We start from the raw sequence: 21,998 nt of genomic DNA on the forward strand, positions 1-21,998 counted from the left end.
AGTGGCCACTTTATTAGGCACACCTTCTTGTTAATGTAAATATCTAATCAGCAAATCATATGGCAGCAACTCAATGTGTTAAAGCATGCAGACATGGTCAAGAGGTTGTTCAGAACAAACATTAGAATGGGGAAGTAATGTGATCTAAGTAACTTTTACAGTGGAATGATTGTTGGTGCCAGATGGGGTGGTTTGAGTATCTCAGAAACTACTGATCTGCTAGGATTTCGACATACAACAGTCTCCAGCATTTACAGAGAATGGTACAAAAAAAATATCCAGTGAGCGACTGTTTTGTGGATGAAAACACCTCTTTAATGAGAGAGGTCAGAGGACAATGGCCAGACTGGTTCAAGCTAACAGGAAGGTGACAGTAACTCAAATAAGCATACGTCACAATAGTGGTGTGCAGAAGAGCATCTCTGAACACATAACACATTGAACTTTGTAGATGGGCTACATCAGCAGAAGACCACGAACATACTCTGTGTAAGGTACCTCCTGTACCTAATAGTGGCCACTGAGTGAGGGTAGGTTACAGATATTTTATTTATTTTAACTTTATTTAATGATACAGCGAAAAGTAGGACATTCCAGCCACGCTGCCCCAGCGACTCTGACAACCCTGATTATCCCTAACCTTATTACAGAACAATTTACAATGGTCAATTAACCTGCCCGGTATATCATTGGACTGTGGGAGGAAACCAGAGCACCCGGAGGAAACCCACGCATCCCACAGGGAAGGCATACAGAGACTCCTTGTAGACAGCACCAGAATGGAACTCTGAACTCATGCTAACCACTACTCCACTGTGGTGCACAGTGATTGGAGAAACGGCAGAAAGCGTCTAAAGTGTAAAGTGCTGCACTCTGAGGTATCAAATGGAAGGGAAAGATTAGTTAACAGCAGAACAACTAACAGCACTGATGTACAGAGGAACCCTGGGACAAGTCCATAACTCCATAAAAATGGCCATGGGAAAGAAGGCACACAGTGTGCCTGGCTTCACTGGTCAGGGCACTGAGGGCAAAGGTAAGGAAATCACATTGCAGGTTGATAAAATTTGTGGTTAGGCTGCACTTATGAGTATTGTATGCAGTTCTGGTCACCCATCACAGGAAGGATGTGGAGCCTTTGGAAAGGGTGCAGAAGTAGATTACCAGAATGGAAAGACAAGAGATTGTGGATGGTGGAATCTGGAGCAACACAACTTCAGGAAGAATACAGTGGGTCAAGCATCACCCATGGAAGGAAATGGACAATTCACAATGCATGTTGCTCCAAATTCCAGAGCCTGCAATCTCATGTCTCCATTTTGCTGCTCCTCCACAAGCAAGAAGATTTCCTCCTGTCTTCCAGTCCAGGTGAAGGGAATGAAATGCAAACCATCTACCACCACTTTCCTCCATTGATGCTGTTTGACCCAGTGAGGCTTACCATGACATCACCTGGATTAAAGAGCATGAGCTGTAAGGAGAAGCTGGACACACTTGGATGGTTCTTCTTCTGGAGTATGAGAAGCTGAGGGGATCTCTGACAGGTTTATAAAATTATGAGAGGTATAGATAGAGTCGACAGCTGGTACCTTTCTCCAAGCATTAGAGGACATACACTTAAGGGAAGAGTTAAAGAAAAAAATTTAAAAGGGGACACACACACCTCTGCCAGGGGTAGTTCTGGAAGCAACAGCAGCATGTAAGAGGCTGTTAGATAGACACATGAATGTGCAGGGAATGGAGGGATTATGGATCGTGTACAGGCAGAAGGGATTTGCATTGCTTTGGAACTGTGTTTTACACAGGCATCATTGGCTGTACTATGTACTGTTCTACCTTAGTTCATAATTCGTTATAAACTAGTCCCCATTCTCTACTGATTTGTCATATGTGGACTAGCAAGTTCAGCCCAGACTTCATATCATGCATTTCCCTAACAAACACATACTATACATAATCAGGTTGAGGAACCAATCGTTATCTTATAAAATAGCTTTCTAACAAAAACAGGGGAAATATAAAATACAAGGCAAAATATTAGCAGCTCTCCGCAGGCCAGGCAGAGCCTGTGGAAAGTGAAACAAACTGAACAGTGTAGAGGAACAGAGGGACCTTGGGATCCACATCAATGGATCATTCAAAGTTGTTTCAAAAAAGGTGCATGGTGTGTTGGCCTTCATTAGTCAGGGGATTCAGTCCAAGAGACGCAACGCAATGTTTTAGCTCTGTAAAACCCTGTTTAGACCATGCATAAAAGTTGCTGGTGAACGCAGCAGGCCAGGCAGCATCTCTAGGAAGAGGTACAGTCGACGTTTCGGGCCGAGACCCTTCATCAGGACTAACTGAAGGAAGAGCTAGTAAGAGATTTGAAAGTGGGATGGGGAGGGGGAGATCCAAAATGATAGGAGAAGACAGGAGGGGGAGGGATGGAGCCAAGAGCTAGACAGCTGATTGGCAAAAGGGATATGAGAGGATCATGGGACGGGAGGCCTAGGGAGAAAGAAAAGGGGGAGGGGGGAATCCAGAGGATGGGCAAGGGGTATAGTCAGAGGGACAGAGGGAGAAAAAGGAAAGAGAGAAAGAATGTGTGTATATAAATAAATAACGGCTGGGGTACGAGGGGAGGTGGGGCATTAGCGGAAGTTTGAGAAATCAATATTCATGCCATCAGGTTGGAGGCTACCCAGATGGAATATAAGGTGTTGTTCCTCCAACCTGAGTGCGGCTTCATCTTTACAGTAGAGGAGGCCGTGGATAGACATATCGGAATGGGAATGGGATGTGGAATTAAAATGTGTGGCCACTGGGAGGCATTTAAGAAAATCCTAGATAGGCATATGGATGAAGGAAAAATGAAGGGATGTGCTGGAGGGAAGGTCTTGGAGGAGGTCCGTGGGCCTGTGCTGCACTGTATTATTCTACGCAATTTCTATTGTCCTCAAAACTGCACAGGATTCTCCATTTTTCCATTCGAGGAGCAGATAGGCTGACAGATTCTGGAAAGGAGTAATAATAACAGGGTTGTTGGGGTGGGAGATTTTAACTTCCCGAATATTGATTGGCATTTCCCTAGAGTGAGGGGTTTAGATGAGGTGAAGTTTGTTTGGTGTGTTCAGGAAGGTTTCTTGACATGATATGTAGATAAGCCTACAAGAGGAGAGGCTGTACTTGATCTGGTATTGGGAAATGAAACTGGTCAGGTGTCAGGTCTCTCAGTGAGAGAGCATTTTGGAGATAGTGATCATAATTATATCTCCTTTACCACAGCATTGGAGAGGGATAGGAACAGACAAGTTAGGGAAATGTTTAATTGGAGTAAGGGGAAATATGAGGCTATCAGGCAGGAACTTGGAAGCATAAATTGGAAACAGATGCTCTCAGGGAAACGTACGGAAGAAATGTGGCAAATGTTCAGGGGATATTTGCATGTGGTACTGCGTAGATATGTTCCAATGAGACAGGGAAAGAATGGTAGGGTACAGGAACCATTGTGTACAAAGGCTGATGTAAATCTAGTCAAGAAGAAAAGAAGAGCTTATGAAAGGTTCAAAAAACTAGGTAATGATAGAGATCTAGAAGATTATCGGGCAAGCAGGAAGGAGCTTAAGAATGAAATTAGGAGAGCCAGAAGGGGCCATGAGAAGGCCTTGGTGGACAGGATTAAAGAAACCCCCAAGGCATTCTACAAGTATGTGAAGAGCAAGAGGATAAGACATGAGAGAATAGGACCAAACAAGCGTGACAGTAGAAAGGTGTGCATGGAACCGGAGGAGATAGCAGAGGTACTTAATGAATACTTTGCTTCAGTATTCACTTATGAAAAGGATCTTGGCAATTGTAGAGATGACTCACAGTGGACTGAAAAGCTTGAGCATGTAGATATTAAGGAAGAGGATGTGTTGGAGCTTTTGGAAAGCATCATGTTGGATACGTCACTGTGACCAGATGGGATGTACCCCAGGCTACTGTGGGAAGTGAGCGAGGAGATTGCTGAGCCTCTGGTGATGACCTCTGCAACATCAATGAGGATTGGAGAGGTTCTAGAGGATTGGTGGGTTGCAGATGTTGTTCCCTTATTCGTGAAAAGGAGTAGGGATAGCCCAGGAAATTATAGACCAGTGAGTCTTACTTCAGTGGTTGATAAGTTGATGGAAAAGATCCTGAGAGGCAGGATTTATGAACATTTGGAGAGGCATAATATGATTAGGAATAGTCAGCATGTCCTTCTCAAGGGCAGGTTGTGCCTTATGAGCCTAATTGAATTTTTTGAGAATGTGACTAAACACATTGATGAAGATAGAGCCGTAGATGTAGTGTATATGGATTTTAGCAAGGCATTTGATAAGGTACCCCATGCAAAGCTTATTGAGAAAGTAAGGAGGCATGAGATCCAAGGGGACATTGCTTTGTGGATCCAGAACTGGCTTTCCCACAGAAGGCAAAGAGTGGTTGTAGACGGTCATATTCTGCATGGAGGCTGGTAACCAGTGGTGTGCCTCAAGGATCTGTTCTGGGACCACCTACTCTTTGTGATTTTTATAAATGACCTGGATGAGGAAGTGGAGGGATGGGTTAGTAAATTTTCTGATGACACAAAGGTTGGAGGTGTTGTGTATAGTGTGGAAGGTTGTCAGAGGTTACAGCAGGGCATTGATAGCATGCAAAACTGGGCTGTGAAGTGGCAGATGGAGTTCAACCCAGATAAGTGTGAGGTGGTTCATTTTGGTAGGTCAAATATTGTACCATATAGCCTGCTGTATAATTTGGGACTATTTTATGTCATAGTAACACGTTATTAAGCATGCACTATTGGTCTGTATATATGTGTTCAGTTTGGTTTTAGTTAGTAAAGAACCCTGTTAACTTAGCTCCAGTCTCTAGCGTTTTTATTAATGATATTGTTTTGTAAATCGGCCACATGCACACAAATTGGCAACGAGGTTAATGAACCTACATCGTATCGGAACGCCGCGTTTTAATTGATAACGGCACTCGAAAGAAGAGCGAGGCCGCGGCAGTCCGAAAAGAATCGGAGACACTGTCAGAGCAGCAGCATGTCGGGAGACCAAGAGACCACAGCCGGTGCTGACCCCAGGGGCTGAGGGTCTGCAGGTCTGCCTGCCCCAGAAGGGAGAAAAAAAAAGGAGCGACACACGCATCTAGCTCGCCACGCTAGCAAAAAAAGGTCACTTGAGTCAAAAAGAAAACAAGAGACCGGGGCCAAATTCACACAACAAGGATGGCGTTAATTGAAACCATTATAGCATTAGATAGTGGTTTTGAAGACTGGGCAATTCATATCGAAAGAATAGTTATGATGCTAACAGTGTTAATGAAGGAAAGAAAGTCAGCACCTTACTTAGTGTAATGGGAGCGAAAACATACGGCCTGCTACGGAGCTTGTTAACCCCTGAAAAGCCAGCTGACAAAATGTTCAAGCAAATAGTAGACACTCTCCAACAGCATTTAAACCCCAAACCGCTGGTCATTGCTGAAAGATTTAAATTTTACCATCGGAACCAGAGCAAAAATGAAAGCATTTCTGAATATTGTGCTGAATTGCGCAAATTATCAGAACATTGCTAATTTGTAGTGGGTCTATCAGATGCATTGCGGGACAGGTTAGTGTGTGGCATGCACTGTGAAACCACACAGAAGAAGCTCCTGGGTGAAAAAGACCTTACATTAGAGAAAGCGCCAAACACCTCAGTATCATTAGAAACAGCCGCACGAGGTGCTGCAGAGATACAACAAAAATCTCTGGAATATGCTACGAATAAAATGTCACTGGGCAGAAATGAAGGAAAGAAATGTTACCGTGTGGGAACAGGTCACATGACCCTGGCGGTTGGTGGTTTAAAGACAAAGAAAGCAGGAACTGTTACAAACAGGGCCACACTGGCAGAGTATGCAAAGCTAGTAAACAGCAGGAAAAGGGCAAATTACAGAGAAACAAGAAACCCCAGGAAGGAAAATACAACAAGGTACACAAAATGGAAGGAGCTCTGAAGAAAGCAGTTCTGATGAAAACGACTCAGACGAAAGTGAATCGTCTTGTCTGCAACTTCACAGTGTGAAAGAGACAGAAGATCGAAGAATATGGATCACTCCACAAGTGGCAGGCGTGAGACGAAAAATGGAGTTGGACACAGGCTCAACTTTAACAGTGATCTCTGTACACGACTACAAACGACTGTTTTCTCACATACTTCTGAAACAAACTAAACTACTACTAAAGACTTATACAGGACAGAAAGTGCGTCCCAAAGGTAAAATTAAGGTGACAGTGACCTACGGGGACAAAACACAGCAGCTGAACCTCTATGTACTGGAAAATGGAGGACCACCGTTGTTGGGACGTGAATGGCTCAGGAAAATCCAGTTGGATTGACACACCATCAAGGCACTAGATGTGTCAACAAAGGAGGGCAGCTCGGCGGGGAAGATGTCCGCAGCTCTCCTCTCACCCATTGTCGACTATTACAATGACAAGGAGGAGCTAGACAGTGTCGCCAGGGAGACAGATATTGCCAATAAGCGGGATGATGAAGACTACCTGGAAGTAAAAGAGCAGATGTACCAGGAGAAACTGACATCTCTCAGAAGACAGCTACAGCAGTTAAAGGAAAGCACTTTGCAGGAGTATCAGAAAATGATGAAGAAGCTAGATGAATAATACAAGCAAGGAATACAAAATGCAGAGCTTTTTCTGCAACTGGAGACAGACGGAGTGGAAAGGAATTATGTTAGAGGGAAGAAAGAAGCGGAGAGAGCGCGGGAGCCCCCATCTCAGACCGGCCCGAGCCGCAGCCACCTCACGCAGCCTGTCAACTCCATGAGCGAGGCCGAGACGGAGCAGTTATCCGAACAGCAGCAACAACGGCCAGACAAACCCAAATCCCCCGGGGAGAAGGAAGTCATCGCAACAAAGGTTCTTGGAACAGTAAAGTGGTTCAACATACGAAATGGATATGGATTCATCAACAAGAATGATACAAAGGAAGATGTGTTTGTACATCAGACTGCTATAAAAAAGAATAACCCACGGAAATCCCTCCGCAGTATTGGAGACGGTGAAACTGTGGAGTTCGACGTAGTAGAAGGCGAAAAGAGTGCCAAAGCAGCAAACATAACTGGTCCCAGAGGAGTTCCAGTCCAAGGAAGCCGACATGCCGCGGACAAAAATCATTATCGTCGCTACAACTCTGGCCGCCGAGGTCCACCACGTAATTACCAACAGAACATTGGAGGTGGAGAGAAAGGAGATGGAGCAGAGACAGCAACAGACAGAGGAAAACAAGATGATCAAAATCAGCAACATCACCCTCCTTACAGAAGACACCGTTACCCACCTTACTTTGTTTGTCGTCCCTATGGTCGCCGCCAACGATATAGCGACCAGCCTCAGGGAGAAATTACTGAGGGTGGTGAAATAAATGAAAACCAAGTTGCTGGGGAAGAAGGTAAACTTAGCAGAGGAAAAAATCAATTTCATTCAAACAGAACAGCTTTCGCACAAGGTAAATCTTGAACCAATTTTTTTCCTCCTTTGAGATTCATACACTTAATCCTTTGCGACAAAGTTTCTTTTGCACGTACGTATTTTGGAATCCTCAGCCAATGTGTCTTGCTTTTCACAAAGTTGGGAAACAGCATCAAAACTGAGGCGAATTCTGGCAACAAACTGTAAGGTTTCTATTGTTGTATTTTCACACTTGTGCTGAATGTGCATCTGAAGGAATACTCCCTCTCGAGTCAGACAGATAGCACTGCAGGTAATCCTCAATATCAACAAAACTCTACTTTAACAGCAGCTTAAGAACAATGGAACAAACAACAGGATTTTGTCAACTACTGCACCAAATGGTGAAAGATTACTGGTAAAGTACTGATCTTTCTGTGAGTCATGGGATTGCCCAACTTTTGAATAACTAGTAGAGACAGTAGATCACCAACCACTTCTTTTCTTGGTGGCGAGTCATCTCTGAAGCAGACCATGGAAACTCCCTATGCTCAGAGGTCAACTTTTCATGACTTTTATATGGAAATCTGTATTAAAACAAACAAGTTTATTGACAGACATTACTCAGAGGGGCAGAGAAGACCCCCCCAAAAAGATTTGAGTTATAATAATAATAATTATTATTATTATCAAGTTACTTTGTTATGACTTCATATCATTAAGTTACTAATTGATGTTATGGGAATGGAACTGGACTCTCTGACGGTGGTGTCTGAAAAGAGGATGCTGTCCAAGTTGAATGCCATCTTGGACAATGTCTCCCATCCACTACATAATGTACTGGGTGGGCACAGGAGTACATTCAGCCAGAGACTCATTCCACCGAAATGCAGCACAGAGCGTCATAGGAAGTCATTCCTGCCTGTGGCCATCAAACTTTACAACTCCTCCCTTGGAGGGTCAGACACCCTGAGCCAATAGGCTGGTCCTGGACTTATTTCCTGGCATAATTTACATATTACTATTTAACTATTTATGGTTTTATTACTATTTATTATTTATGGTGCAACTGTACCAAAAACCAATTTCCCCCGGGATCAATAAAGTATGATTATGACTAATTAAACAATGGGTGGGCATTTGTATATTAAGTGTACACATACAGTATTTGTTTAGCGTAAAAAAAAGTTGATACACTTTTTAAATAAAAGGGGAGGAGTGTACCATATAGCCTACTGTATAATATGGGACTATTATGTGTTGTAGCAACACGTTATTGAGCACGCGCTACTGGGCGTGTATTGATCTGCATATCTGTGTTTCAGTTCGGATTCAGTAAGTAAAAAGCCCCTGTTAACTTAGCTCCAGTCTCTAGCATTTTTATTAATGATATTGTTGTGTAAATGGTCATATACACAACAAATATGATGGCAGAATATAGCATTAATGGCAAGACTGTTGGCAGTGTGGAGGATCAGAGGGATCTTGGGGTCCGAGTCCATAGGATGCTCAAAGCTGCTACGCAGGTTGACTCTGTGGTGCATTGGCCTTCATCAATCATGGGATTGGGTTTAAGAGCCGAGAGGTAATGTTGCAGCTATATAGGACCCTGGTCAGAACCCACTTGGAGTACTGTGCTCAATTCTGGTCGCCTTCCTACGCAGAGGAGATTTACAAGGATGTTGCCTGGATCGGGAAGCATGCCTTATGAGAATAGGTTGAGTGAATTCAGCCTTTTCTTCTTGGAGTGACGGAGGATGAGAGGTGACCTGATAGAGGTGTACAAGATAATGAGAGACATTGATCATGTGGATAGTCAGAGGTTTTTTTCCCCAGGGCTGAAATGGCTAGCATGAGAGGGCATAGTTTTAAGATGCTTGGAAGTAGGTACAGAGGAGATGTCAGGGGTAAGTTGTTGTTTTTTTTTACACGCAGAGAGTGGTGAGTGCGTGGAATGGGTTGCCGGTGGCGGTAGTGGAGGTGGAAACGATAGGATCTTTTAAGAGACTCCCGGATGGATACGTGGACCTTAGTAAAATAGAGGGCTATGGATAAGCCTATGTAAGGTAAGAACATGTACGGCACAGCTTTGTGGGCCGAAGGGCCTGTATTGTGCTGTAGGTTTTCTGTGTTTCTATTATGACTTTTGTTCCTGTCTCTGCAGTGAGACTTTGCAACCATCTGACTGAGAATCTTGAGAACTGTACACTAACCCACAGAGCACTGAAGCAACAATACCAAATCTTCATTAGGCCAATAATTTGCTCTGTATTTGAGAAGAGATTGATTTGGACACCTGACTAATGTCTCATGAGCTAATTCACACTGCAGAGTCCCTTAATCTGGTTGGACTGTAGGAAAAGTTTAATTCAGTGCTTTACTGGATCGTGAAGCAGACTCAGAGTTCACAATTGCTACAATTTTGTATATTTCTATGTTCATACATGTTGATTCTCACCTTCTCATCACAGGCTTTGGTCGTCTCATTATAGGAAGGATGTGAAAGCTTTAGTGAGGTCAGAACTTCACCCATTCTGACTCTAGCCCTTGACCGCTGTAGGGTGCACATCTCACTCTGGCTCCTAACCCTGTTCTATTGAGCAGACATGACGGGCCATCATCCTGCCTTCAGACTACACTAACCAGAGCAAGTCCTCTTGCAGTGACCCACCCATACATGTGAGGAATTATAAATAGAGTGTTCCACTAGGATAAGTAGAAATGTTTGCAGAAGCTAGCTGGCCCAAATACACCCACTTTTTACAGGGCACATTGCATATTATGGGAACATTCAGGGTAGGGTTTGATTGACCTTACAGTAGGTTAGAGGTTGGCACAACATCGTGGGCGAGGGCCGAAACTGTGCTATAATGTTATATGTTCTAAATTTGTCCTCAGTCAGAGACATTGTCAAAAATTATGAAAGAGAACAAGTTAGTTTATAGCTGCAGAAATTGGGTTGTGTGAGGTGGGGCGGGGGGGCGTGCTTCGTATCAGTGTACAAAATAAATAGGTTAAAATGATCAGTGTTAATGTCATAGGTAAAACTGAACAAACACAGCTCCAAAAGTTGACCCTGAGCACAAAAGATAGAAAAGGATGTCATTTAGTGGAAGGAGCAGTTGGAAGCAATGTGAAAGAGCGTGCTGGAATCCATGCTAAATTAAGAGGCTAACACCTGCAGGCCAGATTCACAGCTGTGTTCCAATGTTCGTTCCATGAGAAACAAATTTGATTACCTTCATCTGCAACTGACTCAGTGTGAGATGAGGAACTGCTGTGTGTTTATTCTTACAGAAATGTGGCTCCAGGACGACATCCATTCACCATCAATCTTCAGACCATGACACTCTGGGACATGTGCGAATATTATTTTGTGAATATATTGGCAATTACATACTGTGACAATGCTGTGTGTCACTATATGTGCTGCATGTGACTATATCTGCTGTGTGTGACTATATGTACTGTGTTTTGCACCTGGCCCCGGAGGAATGATGTTGCCTTTAGCTGTATACATGTGTATGGTTGAAAGACAATAATCTTGAAATTTAACTTGAAGGGACAATTTGATGAAACACAACAAAACTAGCTTGCAGATTTTAAGTTAATGGTTGAGGTAATTGTGGGATGCCACCAGGTATGAAGGATTTAAAGAAACCATATGGATAAGGACTAGACTTACAGCTGTATAAAGAATAGAACAGCTGGAAAGGTGTGAAATGTATAAAAAGATGCCTTATAAGATGGCTAACAGGAGTGGCTCCATGACCAACCACAGAAGAAGAAAACTAAGTCAGGAACTCAGAGTTACTTGCCAAGAGCAAGAGCGAACTCCAGCTAGATTCGTCAAGAGCAGGTAATATGTACCCTCAGTGGCCACTTTATTAGTTACACCTGCACACAGGTTCATTAATGCAAATTTCTAATCAGCCAGCATATTATGGCAGCTACTCAGTGCATGAAAGCATAAACACGTCATGAAGAGGTTCAGTTGTTTTTCAGACCAAACATCAGAATAGGTCAGAAATAAGATCTAAGTGACTGATTGTTAGATGATAGTTAGTGCCAGAAGGAGTGGTTCAAGTATCTCAGAAACTTCTGATCTTCTGGGATTTTCTTGGGAGTATACAGATAATAATGTGAGGGAGAAAAACAGTACAGTGGGCAAAAACACCTTGTTAATGAGAGAGGTCAAAGGAGAATGGCCATGTTGGTTCAAACTGACGGGAAGGCAACAGTAACTCAAGTAACCATCACAACAGTGGTGTGCAGAAGAGCATCTCTGAACACACATGTTGAACCTTGATCTGGATGGGCTATGGCAGCAGAAAACCATGAACATATACGCAGTGGTCAACTTACTAGGTACAGGAGGTATCTAATAAAGTGGCTATGAGTATTTAAAAATAGAAATTATACTCATTACAGTATATTTGGAAGAATGTGAATGAACTTTTCAATCACTTGAGATAACAGGAGGGAGGAGAAGATGGCGGCGCTACTCAGTGCGTGCGGCCTCTCCGGTGAAATGATATCATATTTGTAAGGAGGATGCCATGCACAATTCTGATTTGATGGAGACAGACGTGAGAAGCACGGAGGAACATCTGGAGAAACTTCTGAAATACCCAGTTCGCTGCCGCTGCTACTGTACGATCGAGAATCTCCAGAGGGGAGGGCCCCAAATCCTCGGTTTGGCTGTTGCTGGCGGCCGGGGCGGGGTCGAAGTGCTCGGCGGAGATGGTGCTCGGTGCTCGGTGTTGGAGGGCTGGTTGGAGGCTCAAAGTTTTCGGACAGACTCAGGTGGTCGGGTGTTTCCAGGATGCTGCATCGGCAAGTTTGCGGCACTGGAAGCTCATGGCAGGGAAAGAGTTTTCTTCCTTCCACCGACTGCATGAAATGATGGGACTTTCGAGAGACTTTGAACTTTTTTTTACCATGCCCACGGTCTGTTCTTCATCAAATTACAGTATTGCTTGCACTGTTGTAACTGTATGTGATAATTATGTGGTTTTTGTCAGTTTTTCAGTCTTGGTCTGTCTTGTGTTTCTGTGATATCACACTGGAGGAACATTGTATCATTTCTTAATGCATGCATTACTAAATGACAATAAAAGAGAATTGTGTGTCCTCATAATCTAAAATTTAACTGATAGCTTCTCCCTCCTGATCCTATTCTGGTGGTAGAATGGTGGTAGGAGGAGTGATGGTGGTTGGTGGGGAGGTAGTGGTGCTGGTGGTAGTTGTAGTGGTAGGAGAGTTGGTAGTGGTGGTGGTGGTGGTAGGAGGGGAACAGATCCAGGGAGCCATGCCTTTCAGCAGTAGGGTGGTAAAACATTCCTGTTGTACAAGCCTGCAGCTCTTTTCTCAAGTGAGATTTAATGTTCTGCAAATTGTAAATTTGAAATAGAAGATGAATGGATATTTGTTAACTGAGGGATTAAAGAATATTCAGCATGTTGGGCATTTGGAATTGGGTCAAAGATCGGACACAGATGAATGAAGAGGCTGTGGGTGGGGAGAGGAGGTGAATCACTGAATCGTTACCGCACTGGTGCAAGTCATTCAAAACCCACTCTGCATCAACAATCCAGTCAGTCTTATTCCCAGCTCTCTCCTTGTAATCCTGCAGTTTTTCCATCTCGGGAATCTGCTGAAAGCTCTTGAAAGTCCCACCTCCCTTTAGGGCAGTGAGTTCCAGGCAGAGACCACTCACTGCATAAAACATTTTCTTGCTGCAATACCCCTGGCCAGCCATTCAACAGCAAGTCCCCAGCTTCTCCTCCCTTCCACCAATGGCAACAGCTTCTCTTTCTCCACTGTCTGGTCCTCTGGTGATTAGAACATTTTGTCACACACGACTGCACATCAAATACTCAAGTAATCACATTGTCAGGTTTGCTGATGTTATAACAGTGGTGGGGCTCATCACTGACAACGATGGCTTGGCCTGCAGAGAAGAGGTGGAAAAACTCGAGGCCTAGTGCCTGGCAAATACTCTTCCTCAGTGTCAACAAGACAAAAGAGACGGTGATGCATTTCCACAAAGTTTAAAGACATTACTTGCAGAAGGTAAATCCGTTGCAGTTACTGGGAAATGTGAGAATTCATAGGTCACCACTGGCACTTAATTTTACAATTGTTACAGCTACTGATCAGCCCCAGTATTGATCCTGCCTGTTTTTGTGGTGGGGAAGGGGCACAGTTTGCCATGGGAACAAGGTTGCTCTTTCATCCTTGATAAAACTGCAAGCTGTGTTTAACTTCTGTTGAGCTGATGTAGCGTCTCGTCCCGAAGTGACGACTGTCTACTTCCCTCCATAGAGTCTGGCTCCCGCATTCTCTATGTGTTTTCTCCAGATTTCTGACAAATGCAGTCTCCAGGTTTCCAGCTTGGTATTTTGGTTGTGTCCTTCTTAGCAACTTCATATAGACCTCTTAGTATGGCAGAATGTTGGACAGACACGGACATGGGCATGGGCACGCGCGCGCACACACACACACACACACACACACACACACACACACACACACCCGCCTCTCCCCAGGTATTTCAATCAGCTTGAGGAAGCCCCAGAACAATGACTACCACCTGTGGAACCGGAGTAGCCAACACAAATGATCACTGTTATCCACCATTAAGAAAACTTACCATGTCATCCCATGCCCACATGTTGGAAAGCCCGACCACCTGGCTATACTTTTACTCCCAGCGTATAGGCAGAGACTAAAGACCGCAGCACCAGTGCTGAGGACCAAGAAGGTACAGTCAAAGAAGGTGGAGGAGCACTTACAGGACTGCTTTGAGTTGGTGGACTGGACAATATTCAAGATTCATCTTCAAATCTGAATGAATACGCCGTAGTCGTCACCAACTTCATCAAAGCCTGCATAGATGAGTGTGTGCCTTTGAGAACATACCAGACTTACCAAATTTGAAGTCTGCTGAGGGCTAGATCTGTAACATTCAAGAGCGGTGAACTATACAGAACCATAAAAAAGTCCAGGTATGCCCTACGGAAGGCTATCTTAGGAGTGAGGAAACAATTCCAGTTGAGGTTAGAGATGGATTGGATGCATATCACCTCTGGCAGGGTTTGCAGGCCATTACTTACTACAAAGCAAATCCTGACAACATGAATGGCTCTGATACTTCACTCCAAAATGAGATTAACTCCATTTATGCATGCTTTGAAAGGGAAAAGAAAACTATGTCACTGCTTTCAAGAAAGAGTTAGATAGAGCTCTTAATGATAGCGGAGTCAAGGGATATGGGAGAAGGCAGGAACGAGGTACTGATTGTGGATGATCAGCCATGATCACAGTGAATGGCAGTGCTGGCTTGAAGGGCCGAATGGCCTACTCCTGCACCTATTGTCTATTGTCTATTGCTAATCCCTGCAGCATCCGGTGACCCTGTGACCTCTGTTTCGGAGGCTGACAAAGGAACATCTTTCAAGAGGTGAGCCCTCACAAGATGTCACGCCCTGATGTGCACCTGCTAGGGCTCTGAAAACCTGTTGTAACCAACCAGCGAGAATGTTCAAGGCCACCTTCAATCTCTCATTGTTCCAAATGGAAGTTCACCCCTCTTCAAAAGGGTGACAATCATACAAATGCCCAAGAAGAACAGGGTGAGCTGCTTCAATGACTAAAGCCCAGTGACATTCACATCTACTGTGATGAAGGGCTTTGAGAGGTTGGTTATGGCTAGAATCAGCTCCTGCCTAAGTCAGTACCTGGACCTACTGCAACTGGCTTACTGCCAATATAGGAGCTTGATGCAAGTACAAAGAAGGCAAGACAGCGGCAATGTTTCATCAGGATTTTGGGAAGGATTTATGTCCAAGGAGGACATAAATAATCTTCCAGAAATAGTAAGGGACAGAGGGTCCAGTGAGATGGAGGAACTGAGTGAAATACATGTTAGTAGGGAAGTGGTGTTAGGTAAATTGAAGGGATTGAAGGCAGATAAATCCCCAGGGCCAGATGGTCTGCATCCCAGAGTGCTTAAGGAAGTAGCCCAAGAAATAGTGGATGCATTAGTGATAATTTTTCAAAACTCGTTAGATTTTGGACTAGTTCCTGAGGATTGGAGGGTGGCTAATGTAACCCCACTTTTTAAAAAAGGAGGGAGAGAGAAACCGGGGAATTATAGGCCGGTTAGCCTAACGTCGGTGGTGGGGAAACTGCTGGAGTCAGTCATCAAGGATGTGATAACAGCACATTTGGAAAGCAGTGAAATGATCGGACAAAGTCAGCATGGATTTGTGAAAGGAAAATCATGTCTGACGAATCTCATAGAATTTTTTGAGGATGTAACTAGTAGAGTGGATAGGGGAGAACCAGTGGATGTGGTATATTTGGATTTTCAAAAGGCTTTTGACAAGGTCCCACACAGGAGATTAGTGTGCAAACTTAAAGCACACGGTATTGGGGGTAAGGTATTGGTGTGGGTGGAGAATTGGTTAGCAGACAGGAAGCAAAGAGTGGGAATAAACGGGACCTTTTCAGAATGGCAGGCGGTGACTAGTGGGGTACCGCAAGGCTCAGTGCTGGGACCCCAGTTGTTTACAATATATATTAATGACTTGGATGAGGGAATTAAATGCAGCATCTCCAAGTTTGCGGATGACACGAAGCTGGGTGGCAGTGTTAGCAGTGAGGAGGATGCTAAGAGGATGCAGGGTGACTTGGATAGGTTGGGTGAGTGGGCAAACTCATGGCAGATGCAATTTAATGTGGATAAATGTGAAGTTATCCACTTTGGTGGCAAAAATAGGAAAACAGATTATTATCTGAATGGTGGCCGATTAGGAAAAGGGGAGGTGCAACGAGACCTGGGTGTCATTATACACCAGTCATTGAAAGTGGGCATGCAGGTACAGCAGGCGGTGAAAAAGGCGAACGGTATGCTGGCATTTATAGCAAGAGGATTCGAGTACAGGAGCAGGGAGGTACTACTGCAGTTGTACAAGGCCTTGGTGAGACCACACCTGGAGTATTGTGTGCAGTTTTGGTCCCCTAATCTAAGGAAAGACATCTTTGCCATAGAGGGAGTACAAAGAAGGTTCACCAGATTGATTCCTGGGATGGCAGGTCTTTCATATGAAGAAAGACTGGATGAACTGGGCTTGTACTCGTTGGAATTTAGAAGATTGAGGGGGGGATCTGATTGAAACGTATAAGATCCTAAAGGGATTGGACAGGCTAGATGCGGGAAGATTGTTCCCGATGTTGGGGAGGTCCAGAACGAGGGGTCACAGTTTGAGGATAGAGGGGAAGCCTTTTAGGACCGAGATTAGGAAAAACTTCTTCACACAGAGAGTGGTGAATCTGTGGAATTCTCTGCCACAGCAAACTGTTGAGGCCAGTTCATTAGCTATGTTTAAAAGGAAGTTAGATATGGCCCTTGTGGCTACAGGGGTCAGGGGGTATGGAGGGAAGGCTGGGTTCTGAGTTGGATGATCAGCCATGATCATAATAAATGGCGGTGCAGGCTCGAAGGGCCGAATGGCCTACTCCTGCACCTATTTTCTATGTTTCTATGTTTCTAATTGGTATGTCAAAAACACTCACAAATTTCTACAAATGTACCATAGAAAACATTCTAAATTGTTGCACCATCATCTGGTATGGAGGGGCAACAGAACTGGAAAAAGCTGCCAAAAGTTGTAAACTCAGCCAGCTCTATCATGGGCACTAGCCTCCCCAGCATTCAGTATACCTTTAAAAGGCAATGCCTCAAAAAGGCGACATCCATCATTAAGAACCCCAATCATTAGGACATGTCCTCTTCTTGTTCTACCAACAAGGAGCCTGAAGACACACACTTGACATTTCCCTTCTGCCATCAGATTTCTGAATGGACAATGAATCCATGAACACTACCTCACCCTTTTCTCCTCTCTTTTTCCACTCCACTATTTATTTAATTTTTTTGAGATAAACTTCTTATTGTAACTGACAGTTTTTACCATTATGTATTGCAATATATTGCTGCCACAAAACAACAAATTTCTTGATGCCAGTGATATTAAACCTGATTCTGATTCTGAAAGGCATCAAGAGTACACAAGAGTGCTAAGAAAGAACAATTAAAGGGGAAGTGAGAGACAGGTGAACAAATTTGGCTACTTCCATATATCTACATTGGTCTTAGTATTCAGGGAGCTTGTTTGTATTTATTGGTATCAGTAAGTCAGGCATTTGTAATCTGGGAAAGGCTTGTATGCTGAGAAGGGCAGACATCACACATTTAGGTGAGAAATAACGAATTGGGCAAGGAGTTCAATGGGTCAGGAAGCATCTACGCAGGCAGAGTCTCCACCCAACAAGTTAACCATCCCTTTCTCTCTACAGGTGCTGCCTGACACACTGAGTTCTTCCAGCAATTTTATTTTTTTTTTGTTTCAGCTCCAGATTACAGCATCTGCAGTCTCATAAATCTCCCCAAGGTTTAAGAACATTACTTGCGGAATGTGTATCCATTGCAGCTGCTGGGAAACGAGAGAGTTTGTGAGTCACCACTGGCATTGAATTCTCCAGTCATTACAGCTACTGATCAATATTTTGTTGAGGGGATGGGCGCAGTTTGTGATGGGACCAAGGCTGTGCTTTCACCCTTGACAACCCCGTGGGCTGTGGTTACTTTCTGCTGAGACCAGAGCTGATTTAGTGTCTTGACCAAACTTCATGCTGAGACCAGGGCTGATCAAGTGTCTTGACCAAATGTTGACTGACACTATTTTGTGTCAGTCATCACGGTGGAGGACACCTCTAATATGACAAAGAAGGATGTTATAGACGAAATGGGAGGTGAGGACCTAGATAAAATCACTGTCATTAAAGAGATAGTGATGAGCAAACTAGAGGGCTTGAAGGTAGATAAGTCCCCTGGTCCTGATGGGATGCATCCCTGGTGCTGAAGGAATTGGCGGAGGTTGTAGTAGACATGTTGGTAATCATTTATCAAAACTTTCTAGACTCTGGGCAGGTCCTGGCAGATTGGAAGACAGCAAATGTCACGCCACTTTTTAAAAAAAGATGTAGGCAAAAGACGGGCAACTATAGGCCAGTTAGCTTAGCATCTGTAGTTGGGAAAATGCTTGAAGCTGTCATTAAGGAAGAAATAGTGAAACATTTAGAAAGGAGTTGTTCCATTAGACAGACGCAGCATGGATTCAGAAAGGGCAGGTCCTGTTTGACACACTTACTGGAGTTCTCTGAGGACATAATGAGTGCATTGGATAGAGGGGAACAGGTGGATGTCATATACTTGGATTTCCAGAAGGCATTCGATAAGGTGCCACACAAGAGACTTATAAATAAGATATGGATGCATGGAGTCAGAGGAAGTGTATTGGTATGGATAGTGGATTGGTTAACCAATAGAAGGCAGAGAGTTGGTATAAATGGGTGTTTCTCTGGTTGGCGGTCAGTGGTGAGTGGGGTGCCGCAGGGGTCGGTGCTGGGCCCGCAGCTGTTTACCATTTACATTGATGATTTGGAAGAGGGGACAGAGTGTAGTGTAGCAAAATTTTCTGATGACACTAAACTGAGTGGAAAAGCAAATTGTACAGAGGATGCCACATGCCACATCCACGAGTCTGCAGAGGGATATAGATAGGTTAAGTGAGTGGGCCAAGGTCTGGCAGATGGAATACAATGTTGGTAAATGCAAGATTATCCACTTTGGAAGGAATAATAGAAGAGCAGATTATTATTTAAATGGTGAAAGATTGCAGCATGCTGTTGTGCCGAAGGACTTGGGAGTGCTTGTTCATGAATCCCAAAAAGTTGGTTTACAGGTACAACAGGTTATTAAAAAGGCAAACGGAAAGTTGCCTTTCCTGATGGTTGAAGGGTAATAACTGTTCCTGAACCTGGTGGTGTGGGTCCTGAGGCTCCTGTCCTTCTTATATATTGGCTTTGGAGGCAGTGCAGAGGAGGTTCACCAGGTTGATTCCAGGGATGAAAGGGTTAACCTATGAGGAGAGATTGAGTCGCCTGGGACTGTACTCTCTGGAGTTCAGAAGAATGAGAGGGGATCTTGTAGAAACATACAAAATTTTGAAATGAATAGATAAGATAGAAGTGGGAAAGTTGTTTCTATTGGTAGGTGAAACTAGAACTAGGGGACATTGCCTCAAGATTCAGGGGAGAAGATTTAGGACAGAGATGAGGAGAAACTGTTTTTCCCAGAGAGTGGTGAATCTGTGGAATTCTCTGCCCAGGAAAGCAGTTGAGGCTTCCTCACTAAATATATTTAAGATACAGTTAGATAGATTTTTACATAGTAGGGGAATTAAAGGTTATGGGGAAAAGGCAGGTAGATGGAGCTGAGCTTACGGACAGATCAGCCATGATCTTATTGAATGGCAGGGCAGGCTCGATGGGCTGGATGGCCTACTCCTGCTCCTATTTCTTATGTTCTATTTCCCTCCATAGTCTGCCTCCTGCTGAGTTCCCCCAGCATGTTGTGTGTTTTGCTCCAGATTTCTGGCATCTGCAGTCTCAAAGTTTCTAACTTGGCATTTTACGGAGTCTTTCCTCTTGTCTCCTTTGGTCTGGCTGACTCTCTCTCTCTCTCTCTCTCTCTCTCTCTCACACACACACACACACACTCACTCACTCACTCTCCGAGGTGGAGGGTCATCCAGGACAACTTCAAAAGCAATGCCTCAGGAAGATAGCATCCATCATTGGAGACTCCTTCTCCCAGGACATGCCCTCTTCTCACTGCAACCTTTGAGGAAGAGGTACAGAAGCCTGAAGCCACAATTCAGTATTTCAGGAACAGCTTCTTCCTCTTCACCATCAGATTTCTGAATGGACAATGAACCCATGAACGCTTCCTCAGTATTTTCCCCTCTCTTTTTGCACTATTTGTTTATTTTTAATATGTACTTATTGTAAATTATAGTTTTATTACTATGCATTGCACTGTACTGCTGCCACAAAACAACACATTTCACAACATATACCGGTGATATTAAACTTGATTCTGTACAACAAAAAGACCCAAACACTGACCACAACCACCACTTTCTCTTGACCATGCTGCACCAGAAAAATATGGATCCCAGATGAGCCTCTACAGTCACCCAAGGACCCAACTAGAGCCAATCTCTTTTGGAACATCATACTCAACTTGAGTGATCACTCTATAACAATATATTCAACATACGGCAGTGTGGACTGAGTGGGTGGGAGGATTGACTGAATTTTCTTTCACATTCGGACTAGGAATATATCCTCTTTCTGGTGTGTACTTGCTGATATACCAGCCGGTCTGATAATTTTCTGTATTCCTTCCTGCACTCAGAGCCGCCGAATGGCCTTCCCCACTACCTCCCCCCCGCCGCACGTGAACTACAGGATGGAGAACAGAATAGAAATGGGTATATTTAATTGGAAGATTATTAAGACCATTAAAAGTTACAGGATTAGAGGACTAATACATTAGCCATGATGGAATGGCGGAGCAGACTCGATGCACCGAACGCCCTAATTCTGCCCCTTTGTCTTACAGTCTAGTGAATCCATTTCCCCACTTGGGGTAGCTGAACCGTTCCTCCCCGGTGTGAAGGGGGCCGGTGTGCCACCAGGCATCTCGTGCGACGACATCCCCTTCCACACTCAGAGCAAGTGAACAGTCTCCTCCTGGTGTGAATTCCCTGCTGTGTTTGCACACTGAGTGATCGAGTGAGTCCGTTCCCACACTTGGAACAGCTGGAAGGCCTCCGGCCTTTGTGAGTTTGCTGGTCTCTCAGATTGGGTGCCAGCATGAGTTGCTTCCTACACTCAGAGCAGGTGAACGTGCTGTCTGCTAAATATTTGCCAGTATCTTCTCAGACTGAATCATTGAGTAATTTCATTCCCGTATCAGAGCAGATCAATGGCAAGCCTCCACTGAGAGTTCCTTGGTGAGTCACCAGCTGGGATGAGTGGCTGAATCCCAGGAAATTGGTAGATAACAGCTCAGTCCATCACAGGTTAAGTTCTCCTCACCATTCAGCACATCTACAAGGAGCAATGCTACTGGAAAACAGCACCCTTAATCATAGACCCCTACCATCCAGGCCATGCTCTCTTCTTGCTACTACCATCAAGTAGGACGTAGAGGAACCTTAGGTCCCACACCAGCAGGTTCAGGAACTTTTATTACCCTACAACCATCAGGCTCCTGAACCAGCATGGATAACTTCACTCACTCTCAACTGTGAATTGATTCCACAACCGGCAGACTCAATTTCAAGGGCTTTACAACTCGTATTCTCTGTATTATATTGTTTATTTGCACGATTTCTTTTGCACATTTGTTGTTTGCCAGTCCTTGTTTATGTATATCTTTCATAAACTCCATTGTATTTCTTTAGCATCCAGTAAATCCCTCAAGAAAATGCATCTCAGGGTAGTATATGGTGCTATATGTGCACTTTGATAATAAGTTTACTTTCACTTCGATCCCTCCCCACACAGAGCGGGTGAAGGGCATGATTGTGTGACTCACGCTCGGAACAGTGGAACG

At 44.1% G+C, this 21,998-nt stretch overlaps 1 protein-coding gene across 1 annotated transcript; it reads left to right on the forward strand.

Moving 5' to 3' along the window:
• The first annotated feature begins 972 nt into the window (after nt 1-972).
• On the forward strand, nt 973-21,119 carry LOC134352468 (Y-box-binding protein 1-like). Its single transcript, XM_063059745.1, has 5 exons — nt 973-1,036; nt 6,726-7,467; nt 7,566-7,595; nt 8,788-8,797; nt 21,000-21,119. Exons 1-5 carry the CDS (start codon nt 973-975, stop codon nt 21,117-21,119), a joined length of 966 nt encoding a protein of 321 aa, XP_062915815.1.
• Nucleotides 21,120-21,998: the final 879 nt, after the last annotated feature.

The sequence above is a fragment of the Mobula hypostoma genome, chromosome 10, assembly GCF_963921235.1.
Source record: "Mobula hypostoma chromosome 10, sMobHyp1.1, whole genome shotgun sequence".
Classification (NCBI taxonomy): Eukaryota; Metazoa; Chordata; class Chondrichthyes; order Myliobatiformes; family Myliobatidae; genus Mobula; species Mobula hypostoma.